Genomic DNA, 24,254 nt, shown 5'->3' with positions numbered 1-24,254 from the left:
ACAAAATGGGGTGCCGGAAGATTAATTCAAAGTCAGTCAAATCGATTAAAAAACAAAACAAAATTGATCGACTTGGTCTCTGAGGTTTCCTCTTCATCTTTCCGAAGATCACTTCATTTGAGATCGCACAATTCCATCTAGATATCATACAGATTAGAAAAGCTGTACTCATATAAAAGGCTCTAAAAAGAGAATTAATTAAAAACAAATAGAAACATGACATATAATAAATTAATAGAGACACAGACGTTAATGCTTAATCAATCTGCATAACTGTTCTTCGTCAAGTTCTATTTTGTAAGAGACGTGTTCAACTGTTCACAAGAAGACCGTTCAGTGTGTCGTGTCGTGTAAAAGTTTTATTAAATTATATCTATACATTTGATTACATTTTACTGAACTTGGAATTAAATATCCTCTGCATTTGCTCTAGCTGTTCTTTTCATGGACCTGTCTTTCGAAGCATATATTATAACCGGAGAGAGAGCTGCAAGAACAAGGATCTGAACACAACATAGATCGCATTAATCCTTCAATTCCGATCTCAGACCCATCAAACATGTCTCAGCAACCTCAAGAACAGGCCTTGTGCACCATTGATCCTTATCAGTTTCTTCAGATTACCAAAAACCCAGATGGCTCCATCACTCGTCTCATGTCTTTTCCGACAGCCGCCGCCACACCGGATCCCGACTCTCCGTCGCCGGTTCTCTCCAAAGACATTCTTCTTAACCCTAACAACGCCACCTTCCTCCGGCTGTACCTCCCTCGCAACGCAATCTCTTCGTCGTCTTCTTCTTCAACCAAGTTGCCTCTCATCGTCTACTTTCACGGCGGTGGCTTTATTATCCTTAGTGCTTCTTCCACTTTAAACCATGACTTCTGTTCCGAAATGGCAAACCACCTTTCGGCCGTCGTCGTCTCCGTCAAGTACCGTCTTGCTCCTGAAGCCCGGCTTCCGGCCGCCTATGACGACGCAACGGAGGCCTTGCAGTGGTTGAAAGCCACCGACGAGAAATGGATACGTGAATTTTCCGACGTCTCTAGCTGCTACCTCATGGGCACAAGTGCGGGAGCCAACATGGCTTACCACGTGGGACTACGTGTAGCATCAGCCGTTGATGAGTTTGGACCGTTGAAGATGAAAGGGCTGATATTGCACCACCCATTTTTTGGTGGGTCCCAGAGAACTGAGTCAGAGGTGAGGCTTGCCAATAACCCCATTTTGCCTCTCAGTGTGACTGATCTGATGTGGGAGCTCGCACTGCCTTTTGGTGCGGATAGAGATCACGAGTATTGCAATCCGCCGGTGGTGCAAGATGCTGATGTGATCCAACGGATTGGATGGGAGGTTTTAGTGGCCGCATGTGTCGGAGATCCAATGATTGATCGACAGGTGGAGATAGGAGAGAAGTTGCGCAGCAGAGGAGTGAAGGTGGTCGAGCACGTTCGTGAAGGCTATCATTTCATGGAACACATGGAATCAACCAAAGCTGGCCCACTCTTCAACATCATTAAAGATTTCATCTACGCTTCCTGAATCGAAGAAAATTTCTATCATCCATTAAATTTTTACTTTTATTCAGGTAAATGAAAATATAAAAAGAAAACTTTGCTTATGTTTTATTTTCCTCATCACTTGCTGTCTGCCAAAATAAAGAAAACAGAAAATAGTTAATAGTGGCATGACACAATATAAAATTGTTTTAATTGTGGCATTTTGCCTATGAGACGTGAGTGTGCTATTTTTTAGTTAGATATGAAAAATGATTTTGTTTGACTTTAAGGCGTGAAACGTGAAATGTCACGTGTCTGTATCTTATGCCCGTCTTGCGTGACGCGCACATTATATTTATTGTGTGTGTGTGTGTGTGTGTGTGATTGATATATTTAAATTTATCTATTCTATCCCCACTGAGAAGATAACAAATAATAGTGTCTTTGACTTTTAAAATCACTTAGCTCTATTATAAACTTGTCAGCTTGCATAATCGGACGTTTCAAGTTGGTAAGGGGCCAAAAAAAGAAAACAAAACGAAACAAACAACAGCAACGAAGAAAGGTTCGCACATTTCAATGATTTTGTCGTGTCGAAGTTGAGTTCACTAGCTAGCTCTTTGATAAAAAATTTAAAAAAAAAAAAACAACAACATTAGTTGAAGACTTTCGGTTGATTATTTGTATGTCCCATAAATAGCTATCTGTGTAACATATTATTAAAGTCTTGTAACTTTATTAGAGTTGAGACTTAGATCACAGACTGAGCCATTCTTTATATGAAACAAATGTATTTGCTGCATGTTGAGTGCTCAAAAAAGGAACTAAACCTCCAAAGAAGTTTGGTGAATTTTTGATTTATTTATCCTTTTCATCTTGTTATATAATTTGGACTTATTATTCGAAGGAGATTTATCATACTCTAAAAACAAACCAGCTCAGAAATATTACTCAGTCTTATAGATGGTTCAACTTTTTGGGGGCACATATGGATATATGGCAGAGTTGTATGTGAATATATGATAATCTCAAGTGGTTGTTATGTTTTATGTGAAGCCAGCCATGTGAAGGAGTTTTGAGGCTTAAGACAAAATTATTTAAGATACTTAATATATTATCATAAATATAATTTTATATTATTTTTTAATTTATTAAAATCAAATCTAAATTTTCTATTTAACATTTTTGTCACTTCAAATCCTTAAAAAAAGTTAAAACAATTATAATTTCAAATAAAAAGTAAAAGAATAACAAACACACATAATATCGCTAATACTTGAGATCAGAACTTATGTTTTTTTCTTTTCGAGCAAAACTTTCATTTTCAAATAAAAATATATAATTAATATTAATACATAACGAAAAAAATTAAAATCCGATCACATAGAATATAAGCAAATACTTTTGGAGGCTCAAGACAACCGCGTCTCATTGATCTAACAGTTCACAGTACACAGCCTTGTGTAAGACTATGGTTCGGAATATGTTGGAGCACATTTGGCAAACAAACAAATTATATACTACGGGGTCAGGCACAATTTTTTTTACAAAAAAAAAAAATGTAGAATAAGTTAATGTGGAGGAAAAATATATTCCTGAAAATAAGTTAGTGCCGTCATGTCGCCATATGCGTCTAGATACAGCAATACATATATTGCGTTCTTTGGGGGAATATAGGAACCATGGTTTAGAAAGTCGAATTAAATTGGTCAATGGTTTAAATAATTCAAAAAATGGGATGAGATGAACCACGCCTACTGGGGACAGCGATGGATTAATTAATTAGGTGCAGGTCACAGATATATAATGAAACTTTATTTAGTCTTTAATTAAGTTTATTTTAATTATTAATTTGGTCCCTCAAATTTAATTTTTATTAATTTAATTTATTATGTTACATTTTCTTAAGTTATCATGCAAAGACCTTTTTAATTTATAAAATATATTAATGCCTTGATATGCATGTTTATATGTAACTAAATGAAAAAAAAATTAACCATTAAATCAAGTTAATTTTTTTTTATCAATATAATCCTTTACATTGTGTTTTATTCACTTGACTTTTTTAAATATTAGAGTCTATTTTTTAACTAAATCATTATACTTATTTTCATTAATTTAGCTTGTTTCCATCAATATTCTGTTATCTGTGTTATACTAGTATCAAAAGATAATAGTGGACAATTTTTTTTTTGCCTATAATGAACTGTCCAATATGACATCATTATATATTGATAAAGCACATAATATATTTTTTTACTATAACATTTTTTACTTATTATTATATTTGTTACACATATATTATAATATTTCTCATTGTTTTTTCATGATTATTTTTATTTATTATAATATTTATTTTTTATGGTTATTTTTTTACTTATAATATATATGTCATATATTATAAAATTGGATGGTTTAAAGACCTGTATCAAAATTAGAGCTGAGAGGGAATCATATATTGGACGTTATTATTATAACCGTCCAATATACTGTCTAATATTGGACGGTTCTTATTAGAACCGTCTAATATAGGATCCCATATTAGACGGTTATAGTCACAACCATTCAATATGTTACTTATATTTGATGATTTTGATAAATAACTATATTACATTTCAATTTTTTACTACATAGACTACATTTCTTACAAATATCCTGCAACAGTACAATGCAAATACATTAACCAATCTAATCCAATTCAATTTAATTCAAAATTATACTAATCTAAAAACAACTATAGTAAACTAACAATTTTGTCAAAAAACAAAAATATTTTTTATACAATTGCTCAATATATTAATTATTAAGTAAAACAAAGTTGTTTGCTATACTAAACTAAAATTATTCTAAAAGCTAAAATAAAAATCTGCAACTCACTTGTTTTTGGCCAATACTTGAAAAAGGTACTCACATCATTCCTCAACGACTTCGTTGATGTAACTATGCTGGAATTCTTCACAATATGAATTGAGATAATATTGCAATGATGTAATATGACAACAGCGTCAATAACTTCAACAAATTAAAATTCATAATCACATATAGTTGAACCTAAAATTTATAATCACATATAATCACATATTGTAGTGGGGATTAGAGTTATCCCATGAGTGATGATGTCTTTGAAAAACTTCATCACATAATATCCACAACCTTCGCTATAGTCTATTTATTATGGGTACTGCATAGAAAAACCAATAAATATGTTATTGAATTAATTAAAAAATTAGCATTGATTGTTAAAATAAGTAGTGATAAGTACCTTTATTATCTTCCAATTAGGATAGGTTATATCATATAACTTGTATCTCAATAGTACATGTAAGTTCTTTTGGGTGCGATAAAGTACCACAGTCATGATAAGAAAGAAAATAAGTTGAAGTTAGAAATTCAAAATAAAAAAATAAAAAATAATTAAAATATAAACTTACAAATTAAATAATTCTATCATGTGTGGTCTATTATCTGGCTACCCATCGATAGAATTTAGGTAGTAAAACTTTATAGTTTTAATAGCAGCTAGCATAATGCTAATTAGCATCCAGTGGCTCCTAAAACAATTTAAAAGCACATGTCATGAAATTTAAAATGGAAAGAATTAAATTAATTAGGATATCACTAAACTCAACTTTGTGCATAAGGTACCAAATATAGTGTCCCTCTAGTAGGGTTCTTTGCCTAGAAGTAACTTACTAATGTTTGAGCTTGGCCGTGTTGTGCTATTTCGGTAGTGATGTTACGATGAGCAAAGACATCATGAGGATAGACAAAGACAAACTTCAGTACAAGATCACTAGGAATGATAAAATTGTCATGTCGATACTTAAATGAAAAAAAAATATAGTAGAAGGTCATGTAAACAATATGTACCTCATATAAGAGTGAACCATATTTTGGTTGATCAAAAAACGCTTGAGGATTTCATTGACCATTTCAACCCTAATCATATCATGTTGGTCCCTGCCCTTACATGCTTTGGTCAAAGCTGATAAGCAATACAGAATTCGCAAACAATTTTGCATATGCCTCAAGTATAATTTGGTAGGTTTTTGGCTATTGGTTTGGTACTCTTGTCTCAACCTTAGATTATTGGCCCAATTATTTAGTGATGCCCTTCCCCCTAGACTGCATACCCATTATATAGTTAGAGACTAATATAGGTTATATATATATATATATAAATAGGTAATGAGCATACCTATTCTCAATTTTATGTTTCATCTTCTATAAAAAAGCAAACCCTAGGCCATGCAATAAAGTTGCCACCTACTTCTCCAACAGTGAATACTTATAAGGTGGGAATGGGTAGCAGGTAGTTGGTATTAATAGGTTTAAGAATCAACCCTTGCAAATAGTTTGCAAGCATTGATATATTGTGTATGGTATTTTCCTTAGGGATATTAAACATACGGCCTCTTGCCATTTTGTGTCTACTAGGGTTGTTTGCCATGAAAAATCAGTCATACTTGCCCTAAATAAATATAAGTATAAGTCAATGAAATAATAATGAACTAAAGTTAAGGAATAAAAAATAATGTATACCTCAAGAATTTGACTAGATGGTTAGGCCACAATGCAACTATCAATCTTGCTAGGGCTAATATGCTTAAAGGGAGACTTCCTAGTCTTATTAGCCTTAAATAGTGCCTCAATCATTTTTTTGCTACACTTCTATTTATTATTTTAGAGCATTAAATTTAGCTAAAAAAGACATAACTTTTAGAGTCTTCTTTTTTCCCATTATTTATTTCCTCGAGATCCCTATGCCAATACCCCTAACATGCTTAGGTGATCACAATTCCTTAATGCCTTTTTTAAGACATCTTCATCTTGGGGAAGCTCGCTATAACATCTTCAATTTTAAACTAGATTATTTAAACCCAATTAGATGGATTAAGTATGTATTATGAGGTGTGTGGCCAGAGAAGCCTAACGGGCATACTTGATCTCAATTTCAACCCTAAAGGTAGGTCTGAAGGACAATCGGGTTACCCAGGGATGAAAGAGGAAGTAATTCTAAGAGGGGAGATTCTACGTTACACGTTATGGCTTGTGGATGAGTTTCACAATGCATGTGTGTTAGCACACTTGGAGGTGCCATCTGTGCCATGACGCATTGTGCATTCACCGTAATGCATGGTCATTTTTCTGCTAAAATAAGTCACAGATTTAATACATCATAGAAGAGAAAAAATGAAGAAACAAAAGAGCAGTAAGAGAGCAATGTTGGGGCTTGGGAAAATTGAGTACTGAGAGTATTTTGGAGCTTTTAAATATCAAAGGTAAGCTTCCCTACTTAAACCTTTCTCTTTTTTGCCATTTTCTTGATGGAAGAATTTAGGGTATGATTGATAATGATGTTTTTTTAATCCATAGAGGCTATGGGTCCATACCCATTAACTAAAATAGAGTTAATAGGAGTAGATTGAGCTGAGTAAACTTAGTATTCATAATTATATGTTGATTGGAGGTTGTAGGACATTAAATATCTAAATTCTCATAAATATAGTAGTTGGGAATAATGTGGTCTCGTTTATGACCAATAAAGGGCTCAATGATATTAATGAGTATTAAAGGAAGCTAAGAAACCCTACAGGTGCTTTTACATAAGTCAAAAATGAATCTTGAATATTAAGAAATGTTGAAGTGTTAGTGAGAATTAGCACAAATGTAAATATTGATTATTTACATTGTAAATGCTTATAGAGTGACTATCATTGGAACCATTCTAACTTTTTGGAAGCTTTGAGAGTGATTATTAGAGGTGTGAAACCTTTGATCTCTCAAAAGTTTGAGGTAATCGGGGAATTCTAACTTAAACTTTTGTGTGTTTATTAGTTATTAATTGATAAATGAGAATTGAACTATGTGAAATCGATTGAAATGTAAAAGTGGCTTAGTTTACTTGAAAAAGCCCACTATGAAGTGGTGATTTAATGGAGTTCAGTAATTTTAAAATTGTGAAGTTCAATAATTGTCAAAGTGTGAGGTACTATGATTATGAATATAGAAGTTCTATAATTTGATTGATAAAAGTTCAATAATTTTGAAATAGGTGGAGTTCAATGATTGTGAATGTGTAAGGTACAATGATTTTTAAATTTAAAGTTCAATGATTTGTTTGAATTGGAGTTCAATGATGTGTGTGATTTGTAGTTTAATGAAAATGTGATTAACAAGTTCAATGATTTGTAAAATGATAGAGTTCAATGAAATTGGCTATGTAGAGTGCTATGAATTGAGTTAAGCATAAATTTTGCATGAATATGCATTGTATAATCTTAAGAGGTGAGAGTTCACCTAGGAAAAAGAGTAAAGAATTAAATCCATGTAGTAGGGCTCCCATTTGAGTAATGGATTGCTCGAATTAACTATATTCATTTTGTCTCACTTGTTCAACGAGGGACTATCTCACTAGTTTAACGAGAAAGCTAGTTAGGATGTATGATATCCCATAGTGTGAGAAATGGGGGAAACCATGTTTCATAAGTAAGTTAAGTGTGCCTTGATCGGATAATCCCCTCATACGTGTTTAAGCTAGGGAAGTCATGGATTATATCCTATCCCATTGTGTTATAGCCTACGAATTCATGTTAGAGGAATAAGGAGGATATAAGGGAGGTGTGATCATGCATATAGTGAGTAAGGGCACATGGTTGTCTATATTGTGACCCTAATAAGAATATTCATGAATTGAATCTTAATCACTCCCAAGTATTTATGATTGTATTATGATAAACTCTCCGAGATATAAAAACTATTTAAAAGCTATATTTCCCCCAAGTATGTGTTATTATGCTTGGAAGTTTGAATTTATACTCTCGAATGTTGTACATGATTTTGGAGAATTGATATTAATTACTACTTGCATTTTAACTAATTGACATGCATTAGTATGTGTTAGTTGGACCTTAATTACTGAATGATTGTACTCACTTCACTATCTTCAATATTACAGGAAATAACTTAAGAGATTCGAAAAGAGGAAAGCACCCTGAGGCTTAGGACTACGATCCTAATTAGTATGCCTCTTTATTTTTGAAGTCATTATGTGTATTTGACAATTTAAGTTGCCAACTAGGTTTTATCCATTTTTGGTTCTTACTTGCATTATGTGATTTGTGAATTGTAAGTGTATTTTGGGTTCTAGGAAGTGAGTCGATGTTATGTGTTATATGTGATAGGGCCAAAATATTAATGCAAGTAAAAGTAGAATACATCATGTGTTGATTATGGATTGTTTGATGAAAATGTGCTTAAACTCCCTCTTGTATGTTTTTAAGAATCAAGGGCTGAATAGTGAAAAGTGATTTATAAGTGTTTATTATGATATGGTGCATTGCACGAGTTAGTTTTGATGTTTTACATGTGGTCAAATTGGTGTCAATGGCTATTAGCTTTTGGTAAATAAATTGGACATTCGATTTTGTGATAATTGTTGAAAAAGTATAAGTTTTGAAAAGAGTGTCCAAATTTTAAATGAGTAATAATTTAATTATAAAACTAATGTCATTAGTTAGAGCTCAAAAAGAGTTTTCTGTAGACACCTAGTTCGCATTAATCGGACATTGGATGGAGAATTTGGGGCGCATCGAAAGTTACCCTAAAAGCTTTCAAATTGACAGCAGAATTCACTATCAAAATTTATACAATTGCACCGCAGCACATGGTGCCATGAGCTACAGCACATGTCATAAAGGTGAACACGTGGTGATGTATGTTTGATGAGCCATGGCGCATGCCTCAAAATTTTTTAGAATTTTCTTATTTTCAAATTATTAAGCAAATGCACTTATATATGTAATGATCCTATGCTTCTGCATATTTGTGAACTCTGATTTGTCAATTGAAAGGATTTTAAAAATGGTTTTAATGTTATAAACTTGGAATCCTAATTTGTCTATTTGAAACTTGATATTATGTTAACTACCTTAATCAAATATCATTAGTACTTGAGATTTGGAGTTAAATATGGATTAAAAAGAGGAGGATATTACACTCACCTTTTGAAATTTCTTCTAGGATGACATTCTATTCATTATAATTTGGAAAACATAAGTTATTAAATAGCAATTAGTAATATGTTATTGATATTTGAGAATGATAATACTTACAAATTTTTTAGCAAGTTCTCAAACATGTTCACCCATATTGTTGCCATCTTTATCAGTCTAGCTTAATATAAAGAGTATGACCCGTGATATAGTACTCTCTGATGTGCCTTCTTCATCGATATATGCATTAAAACACATTAGTGACATAATATATTGCATATCAATTAATAAATTCAAAATATACCACTTGTTGCTCAATCCCTAAATACCTTAAGTGCCCTTTTAAGAAGGGGAAAATATTTTTTGCCCTCAACTCTTTATTTTGTTAGCTCAATTCTTACAAAAAAAATACCATGAGTCTGATGATAAATTCATATAAAATTATTATACAAAATATTATGATCCTTACCAAGAATGATTTGTCAAGACACCTGGCAAGAAAAGCATCCCAATGCTCTTGTTTGATAATGGGTCTTATCAACTTAGGGACTATAAGGCTAATATGGCCACTAGCATAAGTTATGTATTTCAATCCTACAAAATATCAGAAGGCTTGATGTGCCTTACATGCTACTTCTATGACAAAATGCCTCTAACTAGCGTCAATCTCAAATGTCGACTGCTCAATCAACACAATCAAATTATAAGTTAGAAAATTGACATGATAATACAGTAAACCAATTAATAAACTAATTAATATTATAAATATACATATTACCTTAACTTGTTCTCATATGAAATCCATCGAGGCTAAATCTATATTGTGCTAATTAGTAATGGATAAGCTTAAAAGCCCTCTGGTCACAGCCTTGATATAGTTGAAGAATTTATGCTTGTTAGTCCTAATTGGTTAACCCTTTGAATTCTATTGAAGAGAATATTTTTATATAGCCAACTTCTTCTATTAACCTTACCCATCAATATGAAGCCTTTCTTAATTGATGTAGCTATAGTTTTTTCAAGCATTTTTAGCCATAGGCTGACTAATGAAGGTAGAGGGATGATCACCTATTTGCGGGTTAGGAAGTGGGTTAGTTAGCAAGTTAAGGGGTGAACTGGTAGGACTAGGAGGATTATCTAATAGGTTATTAGTCAAAGTAGGGTCACCATGTCTCTTCGGTGGAATTTTTAGAGCCATTTACCTATAATGAAATAGTTAAAAAAACACAAATAGAAATAAAGAAAATTAAAACATACAAAGCACAAATAAAACATAAATAGTAATTAAAAAATTAAAACATACAAGGCATAAATAAAACACAAATAATAATTGAGAAAATTGATCACCACAAGATTAAGTTGATCTTTTCCTTTTCCTTGACTTCTTTAGAACTTTTTCTACCTTGATTGCTTGATTTAATTTCTTAGTCTTCTCTTTCATTCTTTTGCCACTCTTTTTTTTTTTTGAATTGGAGGTCATGGGTAAACCATGCTAATTGACAAGATGAGTCATGTCAGCGTATAGGATATTACAACAATTGGGCGGTGGGATATCGAAGATATGAATACAAAGATTGCCACTGTAAGCTTGATGAGATAACCAATCGGCACATCTGTTTGCCTCCCTAAAAGTGTGGTCGAATGTGATTGTCCAATCTCACATAGTGAGGTCTCTAATTCTATTAATGATAGTAGTGAGTAGATGAGTAGTAGAGAACTCATTATGAATTAGCGAGAGAGTTTCTATAGAGTCAGTGTGGACATTAACTTTCTCAAACTTCTCTGCCCAGCAAATGTTTAAACCTTCCAAGATGCTCATAAGTTCGACAGCTGTACTTGGGTAATAACCAAGGTATTTGGAATAACCTTTGATCCAATTTTCTTAGTTGTTTTAAATAAGACCCCCACATTTGGCTGCATCATGAATGTTGATAGAGCCATCAATATCCAATCTAACCTAACCTTTTTTAGGAGCAGTCCATCTAACTGTTGCTCTATTGCCCTTCTAAGTTAGGAAGTTAATTTTATTTTAAAGATTTTGACCTCTGAGAACATCTTGGATGCTAGTAAAGGCAATGTCTCTGTCACGAGTGTCATCTTTTGAATGTAAGATTTTGCACCTTTCTTTCTAAATGTTCCAGCACACATGGCCATAAAGTCTCTACCAAGAAGTTTTCCTTGCATAAGCATTGCCTGCATCATTCCTCTCATTCCAAGTCATCCAATCCTGTAAAGGAAGAGAAAAAAAGGTGTTCAGCTTAGAATGTTTAACTATTTTTGTCCAAACCTCTTTAGATTTTTTACAATCTTTTAAAATATGATTAGCAGAATCTAAAGAGTTACAACCAAAGGGGCATATCTTAATACAAGGATTGCCCTCATTGGAACACGAAAATTTGGGTTGGAGATGATCTCAAGCTGCTTTTCAAAGGAACATTTTGATTTTCTCATAAGTCAGCCATTTTCAAATCTTAGACCAAATCTTGGAGCTCTCATTATCGTAATGATTTTCGATGGCCTTATACGTAGATTTGATGGTAAAGTTACCATTGCTAGAAGGCCTCCAACATAAAGTATCATCATCAGCATTAGGTTTTAGAGGTTGAACAATGGTAATATGCTTAATAACATCCTGGTGTAAATATCTGCATAATATATCAATCTTCTATTTACCAAACTCAGAGCAAAAGTTAGAAACCTTAGCATGTAAAATAGAATCAGCCTTAGGCAAGGCATATTTTACAAGTGGTTCGGGAAGAAGGCACCATTTGTCAAACTAAAAAAATATACGATTTCTTTTTCCTACCTTCCAACCTACCTGGGTTGTGAATTTATCCCAAACTCCATATATACTAGACCAAGTGTAGGAACAAGAGTTGGTTTTGCAAACCATAAGAATGGTAGGGTTTTGACATTTATACTAATCACGTAGAACTCGAACCCAAAGATAATTATGTTTCGTAATGATACCCCAGCAAAACTTTATAATAAAAGCCATGTTTTGACTTTTCAAATTTTTAAAACCAAGGCCACCGTATTTAGTATCCTTGGTGATATGATCCCAGGACAAGAGGTGTGGTTTCTTGGAGCCATCAGTAGAATCCCAAAGGAAGTTGCGAGAGTAGGTTTCCATATCGGTTAAGTTGTTATCGGGTAAGAGCATAGTCTGCATCAAATAGCTAGGAATGGAAGAAAGGACTGATTTTATGATAATAGCTTTCCCAGCAGTATTGAGATAGTAGCTTTTCCAATTGGATAATTGAGAATTGATTCTGTCAATAAGGGGAGCAAAAGTTAGCTTAGAAACTCTTTCATGTATTATAGGAATCCCTAAATATTTTTCAAGATTTCCTGTCATTGGGATGCCTAATTCTTCGCTGATCTGAATGACTCTATTGATATTAACAGTCTTAGAGCAATAAAGCTTGGATTTGAAATTGTTGACTTTTTATCCAGAAGCTTTACAGAAGTTATGAAGGCATATTTGGATGTTCCTTGCCTGATTAAGGGATGCCTTTGCAAAAAGAAATAAGTCATCAGCAAAAAATAGGTGAGAGATAGGAGGGCCATTAGTAGTTAAGCTAATGGGCTTTCAATCTCTTATGTCAATGCTACTAAGTATGCTATGACTCAATCTTTCTATACAAAGAACAAAAAGATAAGGCGAAAGAGGATCTCCTTGTCTAATTCCACGTGTCAGGGTGAATTCATTAGTTAGTTCACCATTCTAAAGAACTTTCATACGAGTGGTAGTGATAGCTGCCATAATGAGTTTTTTAAAATTCTCATTTAGTCTGATGGTATGAAGAGTATCATCAATAAAATCCCAAGAGAATCTATCGAAGGCTTTTTCTAGATCAATTTTGAGAGCCAAGAATCCCTTTTTCCTAACTTTTTTCCTTATAAAGTGAATGATTTCTTGTGCAATGATAATATCATCATTGGTTGTCCCCAATTAAATGATTCATACAATGCCTTAGCCTATTGAAGAGAAGTTTAGTAATTATCTTATAACTGACATTGTAAAGAGATATCGGACGAAAATCCTTCATAGAATTTGGCTTATCATTCTTAGGGATGAGGGTTATGAAAGTCATTTATCTCTCTAAAACAAGAGGGATCATTAAAAATCTTCGTAACCAATTATATAATGCTATTTTTGAGATCGTTCCAATAACATTGGATGAAGCCAGCATGAATACCATTAGGACTAGGAGCCTTAAAAGCTCCAATATCAAAAGCAACGTGTTTTATTTCTTCTTCAGTAATATCTCTATGGATGAGCTGCAGTTGAGAGGGGTTTAGGGGTGGAAAAGTCCTGGCTGTCGTTACTTTAGGTTTGTCCTGAGCATTCTCCTTAAACAAGTTCTCAAAATAAGAAGTTGCTTGATTTTTGAGAGTAAAGTGATCATAGATCCAGTTCCCATCTTCATCCTGAAAAGATAATATCTGATTCCTTTTCTTTCTAATGATGGCAGTAGTATGAAAGAACTTAGAATTTCTATCTCCCCATTTGAGCCATTTGCATCTGGACTTTTGGTACCAAAGGAGTTCTTCTTGGAGAAGAGTTTTATTATAGTCTTCTCAGAGAGATTTTTCAAGTTTTCTAAGAAAGTAGCTATCTTTAGAATTTTTGTTACGATCAATTCCTTCCAGTCTTCTTAGAATCCTTTTCTTGTTTGCTGAGATGTTGCCTAATTTATTTTTATTCCATAAAGTGGCAGAGGTGGCAAAATTAGAGACTCCTTCAGTCCAGTCTTTTTGAACCCAAGAATCTTTGACTACGATTTGGAATCTTTGATCATCCAAGCAGCGTGGCATTTAAAAGGTGTTTCTTGAGCCCTGTAATAATTTGTATCCTCAAGTTGAATTCTAATTGGGTGATGGTCTAAGCCATATTTAAGGAGGTGAAAAGACTTAGCTTGATGAAATTTGAGTCTCCATTCAGTATTGTAGAAGTACCAGTCGAGTCTTTCTTTAATGTTCCCTTTCTCCTAAATGAATTGTCACCCTCATAATTAAGCTCAAGGAGATTGGAGGAGTTGATATATTTTTTAAATAATTTCATAGATCACCAATTGTATCCACTTTCACTGTGCTTATCATTACAAGAGAGGTAAGAGTTGAAATCACCCATAACAAGCCAGGGATCAGTAATGGTATTAGCAAGATTAGTTAAAAAGTTCCAAAGTTAATCACGATAGGAAGGGTTAGGGTCACCATAAACACAAGAGAGAAGATAAGATGTTTTCTTCAAAAGGTGGTTAACTTTGCAATGTAGAAGTTGAGTATTGGAATAAATATAATCAATAGTTATCACATTATTATTCCAAAGCAATCAAATACCACCAATATAACCAGTGGCTTCAATATGAATCCAGTCTGAGAAACCAAGCTTTCTAACAATGTTATCAGCTTTAGTGCCACTAGCTCTAGTTTCAATAAGAACAAGAATTTGAGTATTGTATTTTTTTGTTATTTCCTTTACACGTAAAGGGAAGCTTTTAGCACAAGTGCCCCTGTAATTCCAATAAATAATTTCCATAATTAAATAAAAGATGAGATAAGAAAGAACCTGGAACCAATTAGACATTGGATTCAGAAATGGAGTCATCACTGAACTCATCATCTTTCATATCTTTATTCATAGGCGAATGATTATAGTCTTCAGAGAGTTGATCATCATAATCACATTTTTCAATAAAATTAGCCTCCTCTGTGTCTTTATAGCTTCCATGAAGAATAATTTGATTGCTTGTTTTAGTGCCAATTTGAGCAATGAATTGTGTTTTTGGGATGAATTCAGATGAAAAATTTGGGTTTGGAGGTTTATCTTGATCGATGATGGAGTCAGTAAAGTTGTTTTTGATCGAGTTAGTAGTATTGCATTAACTCCATACATTTGCATCAAGTGTGAACAAAACTGTGGCTTTATTTATGTTTTTGGACCTTAGCTTAGAGATAACATTCTTGGGCTTTTGAATAGGGCCCAGATCATGTTTGCTTCCTTTCACCACATGATGGCTACGTTTAATAGGCTTATTTATAGTGTAGTTAAGCTGATCCACATTCTCACTCATAAGAGTTTTATCTAGCGTGTGTGGGCCTCCCCAATCAAAGCTCGGTCTAGTTAGAGATTTCTTTTTCCCTTTGCCCGTTTCATCAGATATTCCCTTAGCTTCACCTGCTTCTTCTTGCCCGATAGGTCTTTCTTTCGCCACACTTATCTAACAGATTTCATCTTAGGTAGATTTGTAGGTGTAACATTATGTTTTTTGAGCTTTTCGTGTCCTTCGCTGTCTTCACAGGCCTAGTCAAGATCAGCTCAGTGATTGAATCTAGATTTGGTAGAGAAAGCCATACCTCGATTTATGGTTGGGGCGTGATTTTTCTGAGCAATCATTGAACTTGAAGCAAATCTCGAGTTTTGGGATGGTTTGGTCGTTGGACCTTCATCCATTCGCCGCAGTCCTCCTTCAGTATGTGCTGCTGGTTTTTAGCCGACGGAGCTTTTAGTAAGCTTTCATGTGAAGTTTGTTGCTCATCTTTTTGATTCGAATGTTGGGACTACCCTGGATTTGTTGGGTTTTTCCCCATTTCTCCTGTCGAACTTTCTTGGATTTTAGGAGTAAGAGGGCAGCTTCCCTTATTGTGTCCATAACAACTACATTTGAAGCAAATTAGATTTAGGCTTTTATATTCAACGTTGTATAGTTCATCTCTAATGAGTAGTCTAGGAACCAGTTTCTTTTGTAAATCGATTTCAATGCTAATACGAGCAAATCTGCCCCTTTTTATTTTACCTGTGACGTCTTTCATCTCAGCCTCTGACAAAGTGTTAGTATCAACCTTGAGAGTTCTACCAATACAATTTCCCATTCTCCAAAGTATTTCTTTGTCATAGCATTGTATGGGAATATTGGATAATCGAACCCATAGAGCCACTTTTCCCAGGGGATTAGAGTTTGGATTGAATTGAGGGTTCCACCTCTGAATAAGGATACAGTGATCAAAGATGGTCCAAGGTCCACCATTGAGAATCCTCTCATATGCCTCTGTATTGGTTGTGCGAACAATGTAATAGTTGTTTACTAAATCAATCAGCTCAAATATTCATTGGTGCATTTTGTATCCAATGAGAGAATCTTTGTAAGATATAGGAGCTTTGAAGGCTTTGATTCCTTTCATCATACTCTCTTTACTTGTATTTGCATTTAAAGTGTTATCTCCTTGAGTATCTAAAGGATGAGTAGGATTACCAGGAGCTTCTTTACTTGTGAAATGATTTTCATAGTGTTGATTTATTGACTGGAGGTTCTGTCTGGTATCTTGTTCCTTGTCCACCATAATTTCATCTATTTTCATGACATTCCTATTAAGCAAGTCAACTTCCTCTTTTGAAGTAAGAGGATCCCGATCTTCATCAATTCTGATTGGAGCAGAGGCAGAGAAGGTGAACTTGCTGTCCAGAGCATTTTTTTGAGAAACCATTTTCTTTTGCCACTCTTTAAAATCCAAATACATTCATTGTGATCATGCCTTATATAGTTGGCACAATCTTCAATGCAATTGCATTCAAGCATGGTCCCTTGAAATAGATTATCCTCAACAAAATCACCTCTCCAATTGTTTTGTTTGGCAATAAAACAATAAACCCATTTTGTTTTGCAGGATTAGGCACATAGAACACTTGTTTAGCCTATGATGCTAAAATAAAGGGCTCATTTTTATTTCCATGCTTTATAAGATTCACCTGTATAAATGTAGATGACACATCAATTTGAAGGCCACTTTTACAATTAACCTAATTATAACCGAAGACTGAAACTTTAGACTTAACGTAGTCCAACTCTCATATATGTTCAATCACTCTAAAATATGAGATTGATGCATTTATAGAATTTACGTCTCTCACATTGGAAATGTGCATCACTTTAGCTATAAGAGTTATACCACTATTTTGTATTGTGCTCTGATCATCCAGCTCTTTGATGTAAAATGTGTATCCATTGATTACATAGCTATTATAAGAGACAACTTGTACATTTGGTGTAATGTCTGCCTTGACATTATCAGGACAACACTCTTACATGCTGTTGTAAGAACTAGGATTAGATAAAATTTCATAAAGAAGTTATCACAACCCAAGGGTTTAAAAATATTTAGTTTAAAACATGGGGATCTTAAGAAAACCCTTTCTAAAATATTGTTTAAGCTCAAACCATGGTTAAAAATTAATTTAGAATAAATACGGAAGCATGAAAATCAAACCACATTCAATTAGGCTAAAACAAGCCACTTTTTAAAATTTTGGCCCGTCCGTCGCTACAGATGGCACAGAGGGACAAGTCCCTTGAAGGCCTCTTGCACCATGATGCAACAACCACGCACCACAACACACACCTATTATCATGATAGCAAATTGCTATCATGACAACCTTCCAAAATTTTGAAGCACACCATTTCACTATCTGACGTTCAATTTGAGCGGTTCAAGTGTCCACACAAAGCTCTTTGAGCCATCTAGCTAATGGCACCAATCTCACACCCAAATAAGCATCCATTTAAAAGACAAGTACCCAAACCCAAAGTGGTTTGTTTTGACCTCAAAACACACACAAATAAGCTATCACATTTAAAATGACCACCAAACCCCATTTGACAATAACACAAAAGGGTGGATTGTATTTAGTACACACATCAACTTGGTCATTTTAAGCACATAATTCACTTCAAATTTATCACTTGTAATTGTAACTTGGCCCAACATACACATATAATTTGCTATATTAAGTTTGGACCAAGATACGCACACTAATCATAAATCCATACAAGTGATATCCAAACTAATGTCATGTTTCTAAGCTGGCATGATATATTAGCAATATTCATTACAATACCCAAAAAAAGGAAAGGGAAGAGCTATATAACTATGCTTTTCACTCTTCAAACGCTCCTTCTTTTTCCTTATCCCTACCGGAGCCCTCACCTGTAAAATATAACCACGGGGTGAGATAAATATCTCAGTAACCAATACAGTTCATCAAATGCTTATTACCATAAATAACTATGATAAAGTATCAAAACTAAGGTAATATCAAATATATCCTATTTATGAGATAAGTATATCTTTTCACAACAATTCCATACAATTTTATACTAGCATGATCATCTAACCATCGAACCTCCAATGCTCCCCGACATGAAACCATAAGCTCTCCTAGTTCAACCACTTGTTGACCCGAGTACATTTTCAGTGGTAGAAATACTTAGCTAAGGGTAATCTAATCTACCTATGGACTATGGTTTTTTTCTCTCACAGACTGGTGATAGAGACATCGTTGACTCTAACCACACCCTAATGAGTACTTGGGAGTTGCCAGATTGCCCAAATGTTCTATGGTAATAGTCCTATATAATGCTACATCAGATATCCCATGGTGCCAACCCGATTATATGGATTTTTTACTCACATATCTCCACAAATATATATCCCCACATATCTCGGGTGAACTCCCACCCTTTATAATCATGCTTTTTCATACTTATCATTGCTTATCCACATTTTTACCACATTTACTTTCATATATATATATATATCTATCTATTAAAATCAATGACTTTTTGAAATCCATTTCACAAATCAATATTCATGCTAAAAATTATTTTTCAATATCAAATCATGCACAAAATTCATAAATCATAACTTTATCAATTTGTATTTACTTCTACACAGTTATAATAGTTAACAAACACGATAAACTATATAATTACCTCAACCCTTTGTCACACAAAAAGGGTTATCATGGCTCAATGTTACCTCCACACGTTTTATACCCATGATATCACTCGAGCAACGCTCAATCTACACAATCAAGTGACAATCATTAATTATCACTTCGATTAACTCTAAATTTACTAGGTTCTAAGTGCCTATAACACCCACATTCCTTTTCTAACAATATCAACTATTTTCAAACACTCTAACCATCATATTAAACATCCCCACACACTAAAATCATTAACTAATATCCCACATTATCTTAAAATCTTTAAATTATGCCTAAGGTTTGTCCAAACCCTTACCAAAAATTCTCAATCACCACAAAACTCATAAACTTAAGGTTAGAGGCTTGATTTAACCCCTCAAAACCTTAAATAAACCAATAGGTTTGGTCTAAATCTAAGAAAACCAAAATCAAAGCCCCCATTGCCCCAGATGTCCAGATTTTTACATAATGAGCGAGAAGAGGTAATGTGCAACTTACCCAATAGTAATTCAAGCTTCAAATGCTTCCAAAATAACCTAAGAATCGTGCCCTAACAGACCAAAAACTCCACTCAAAATTGCTCTCTCATTTTCCTTCTTTCTCTCTTCTGTTTTCAGTCTATTTTCACAAAGTGATAAGTGCTGATTTTGCACGTACACCGTGGTGCATTGACACGCCCGCCGCGGCATATGGCACAAAAAGTCCCAAAAAATTTTAAACTCCTTTATATGCTATAGCCCGCTCAAACATTGACCTAGTCCTCTTCTAAGGCTGTCCAAGGATTTGAAAACTATATTATCTCCCACATATCTTGCTAAATCAATAATTTATCTAAATTGACCAAATTATCCTTGAAAACACCAAAATTTACAAATTGAGAAACTTAAGATGTTACATTTAGACCCCTAGCCAACCATTTTACTTTATCAAAAATAGAATCATGATTAAAATTGTACTTATTAAAAACATGCTTTTTTAGCCAACCTGTGAAATGCTTAATATGTTCTTTCTCATACCAAGTTTAATTTTTCCAAGATTATTCTTCCTAATGTTAGACTTGTGCTTGTCTGCATGCTCATCAACCTCTTTAGAGTTATGCAACAAATAAAGGTGTGCTTTCTTTCAATGTTTTTTTGAGATAGTGACTAATTTGACTCCCTTCATTCCTTCCCCATCTTCTCCTTGCATATGCCTATCTAGTGGAGTCTTAACATATTTTTCATATCTCTTAAGTACTCTTAACAAATTCAACAGCCTCTTCACTAATGTACTTCTCAACAATGCAACTTTTAGGTCTACTTTAGTTTTCACATACCCTTTCAGTACCTTCATGTTATGTTAAATCAAGTACATCCATTTTAAATAAGCTAAGCCATACATTTCTACCTCCTTAACTAAGTGAATAGTAAGGTGAACCATTATGTTAGAAAATGCAAGCAGGAAATATATTTCAAGTTCACATAGTGTCCTTATAATTCAGCCTTGCAACCTTAGCAATTTGCCAAGGTTGATCACTTTCTACAAATAGACTTGAAGTAGAAACACAGTTTAGTTATCGCATTATGCAACCCATTATGTAAAATAGAACATATGGCCACTAGAATAAATTTTTTAGTCAGGACATGACAACCATGAGATTTTAAACCTTTTAGCTTTAAGTCTTTTATTGACATAAGAATTTTTATATTGGAAGAGTAACCCTCTAGAACTTTAATTGCATCAAGAAACTCACATAATGACTTTTGTTTTCTTTTTTAGAGAGTGTGTGAGCTGTTAGATGAAGAAATGTATGACTTTCATTTTCCTTCAACGCTAAGCCTTTCCTTATTCCTATAGAAGTCATATCTAGCCTCACTTTTATGTCATCTTTGCTCTTCCCCAAAATATGTAGTAATGTACCAACAATACTTTCACACACATTTCTTTCAATATATATTATGTCAAGAAAATGGTTTACATCAAAGGTCCTTTAATACAGCAAAACAAAAAAAATAGATTTTTTCTTCCACCCTCTTGTACTAATGTGCCTTATGAAAAGTTTTTCAAATTTAATACCCAAATCCTTAACCTTTTCAAAAAGCTACACATCAAATAAAATTGGAGGTGGCCCATCTTTTTCTACATTACCATCAAAAGATTTTTTTAATCTCTGATAATAATGTTATTGAGGCAACCATCTATGATGTCCCATATAGACATTCTTCATACCATGTTCTAATCTCACTAACTTTGTGTTATTTTCACAAACAGGATATCGAAGTTTCCCTTTAATACTATACCTATACAAATTATGATATGTTAAAAAGTCATTGATTGCACCAAACATCATGACTTTCAAATTAAATGTTTTCTTCCTGTACCCATCATATATGTCAACATCTGTCTCTCACAATAGCTTCAAATCTTCAATTAGAGGAGCCAAGTATAGGTTTATATTATTTTCTGGTTGTTTTGGCCTAGAAATTAACATGGATATTATCAAATACTTGTGCTTCAAGCATAACAATGGAGGTAGGTTATAAATGATTAACATCATTAGCCATATACTATAGGTACTACTTTACATGCCATATGAATTCATTTCGTTGGTCGCTAATGCAAGGTGTAGGTTTCTAGAATTGTTTGCCAAGTTAGGTACTCTTGATCAACCTTTTCCTATTGAGTAGAGTCAACAGGATGCCTTAGCATGCCATCTTTAATCCTCTCATTTGCATCCCATGTCAAATTTTTTGAATATACTACACTACTATATAAGCATCTAAACCTAAACACTATGAGAAAGTTCCTTATCACCTTCTTCAGACTCTTTTCGTTATGCTTATAGTGTGATGCATTACATTTAGAACACTCAATTAATGATGCATATTCATTCTTGAGTAAAATACAATCATTAGGGCAAGCATGTTTCTTCTTATAACTCATGCCCATAGATTACAACACTTGTTTTGCATCATATGTTTAGATTGAAAGCTTATTACCCTTCGGTAGCATTCCATGAATAAGTGAAAGAAATTATGTGAAGATCACATCAATCAACCCACCTCTTGCTTTCAAGTTAAACAATCTCAGCACAACGATCAATTTTGAGAATTCTATGCAATCAATGTATAATAAAGGTGTCCTTACATCATTTTTGAACTTGTCAAGCATTTCTAGAAAATCCTAGAGTTCCTCTTCAATAGTATTTGCCATCTCTTCAAAATGTTCATCCTCGTTGATACTTGTTTTGAAATCATGTGACATATACATACTACTATGCCCACAACTTCTATCGGTCGTATCCCTCAACTCACCATGCTTATGCCAACATGAGTGAGTATGATTAATTCCAAAGAACATTAAATGGTCTTTCAACTCACTTGCGCTAACTTGCTTCAATATGCTACACTTTACACAAGGGCACACAATGCTATTATGATCTGCCTCATGCTTTTATACAAATCTATTGAACTCCTCCACTCCATCTACATATTCTTTTATGACTTTATTCACAAACATCCATTTATTGTCCATGATCTCTTTCAATCTAATAAGAATTGCTAAGGGAAATAATATTAATGACTCAATCATATTGAAAGAGTTAGTTTAATGAATAAATTAATTACTAACTCAATTAATCATGAGTCACATGCTTTCACACATATATATCATCCCTCTTTAAGCTAATTAAATTTAAGATAATACTTATAATTATATTAAGCTAATTGTAAGTATTTTATCTTATGCAAAAACTTGCCAATAAGTGAATTCTTTTATTTATAAGTTATAAATAGTTTATAACATTTATTTTCATAATTTTTTTAGGAATTGTATTTGAATATACATATATATATATATATATATAACCCAAACAACATTAGGGCCTATGTGTTTAAGATTAAGAAAAATGATTTTTAAATACCTTAGAGATTTTATAAAATGTGATTTATTTTGTAGAAATTTTTAAAAAAATTAGGAATTATTTTATGTTGGTTACAATCATAAAAAATATTTTTTACTTATAATAATAATAATAATTAAAATATATATTTTAATATTAATATTAATATATAGGCCCAACTGTTATAAAAATCATATATAATCAATTTATAAAAGCTGATTTTATTAAAATTTCTCATCCCTATTCAAAGCAAATAAAAAAATTTTCTTGTATAAAAATGTCCTTTTAAATTTAAAAAAAATTTAAACAAATGGGCCCTTAAAATGTCAAATTATTAATTTCAAATGAAAATTCAGTAGCATAATAGCATAATAGCCCTCATTTAAATCACATCATCATCCACAACAACATCATCATATGCTATTTAAAGCTAAAAGTTACATATAAGTAATAATTTTGAGTAAGCTAAAAATACTCATACACAATTTTAATTATTATAAAACTTCATATATTACTCAACCATCAATTAAAGAATCAAACGATAAAAAATTTTTAATCAAACTAGTTAAACGTTAGTCAAAGAAAAAATAGACAATAAATTCAAATTAAAAATAAAAGCTAAGTATAACTCTCATCTAATCAAATATTATTAGTCTAACATGCATTTTTAAGTTATTCATAACTAAACTTCATGTGGGTTTTGGCCAAAGTTTTTTTTTTCTATGAAACATTTCATCAAACACCTCGCGTGCAATAATAATAACACAAAATCAATATAGTGTAATCTAAGAAACCAAAGTTTAATGAAAAATCAAACATGTCCAATGTAATTCAGACAAAAATCAAATATAAAAATCAAGTTAAATCATTTCAGAGAGCAATCAAGAGATTTAAAAGAAATGAGAAGAAGGGAAGATGCAACACTTACAGAATGACACACATGAGGAGACAAGAGGGCACGGGAGAGGAAGAGACATGGCAGACCAACACTGAAGGTTGACACTGGTGAAGAAATGGTAGAGGAAGAGAAGAGAGGCATGGGGAGAAGAGAGACAAGAGGCACCGTGAATTGCTCTAATTTTTGTAGGGGCTGGTGCATATTGACATGGCATA

General features: G+C 33.1%; 1 protein-coding gene across 1 annotated transcript; it reads left to right on the top strand.

Annotated features, from left to right (window-relative positions):
- The first annotated feature begins 401 nt into the window (after positions 1-401).
- On the top strand, positions 402-2,320 carry LOC129288367 (carboxylesterase 1-like). The gene is made up of 2 exons (XM_054924903.1): positions 402-1,586; positions 1,983-2,320. Exon 1 carries the CDS (start codon positions 560-562, stop codon positions 1,538-1,540), a length of 981 nt encoding a protein of 326 aa, XP_054780878.1. The 5' UTR covers positions 402-559; the 3' UTR covers positions 1,541-1,586; positions 1,983-2,320.
- Positions 2,321-24,254: the final 21,934 nt, after the last annotated feature.

This window comes from Prosopis cineraria, unplaced genomic scaffold (genome assembly GCF_029017545.1).
Source record: "Prosopis cineraria cultivar Desert tree isolate PC_DT_omini unplaced genomic scaffold, ASM2901754v1 PC1, whole genome shotgun sequence".
In the NCBI taxonomy this organism is placed as follows: Eukaryota; Viridiplantae; Streptophyta; class Magnoliopsida; order Fabales; family Fabaceae; genus Prosopis; species Prosopis cineraria.
This window is presented reverse-complemented; position numbering and strand designations above follow the sequence as displayed.

Bases quoted from the DNA above. Each gene is read 5' to 3' on its own strand.
- LOC129288367 (XM_054924903.1), top strand. From the start codon at position 560: ATGTCTCAGCAACCTCAAGAACAGGCCTTGTGCACCATTGATCCTTAT.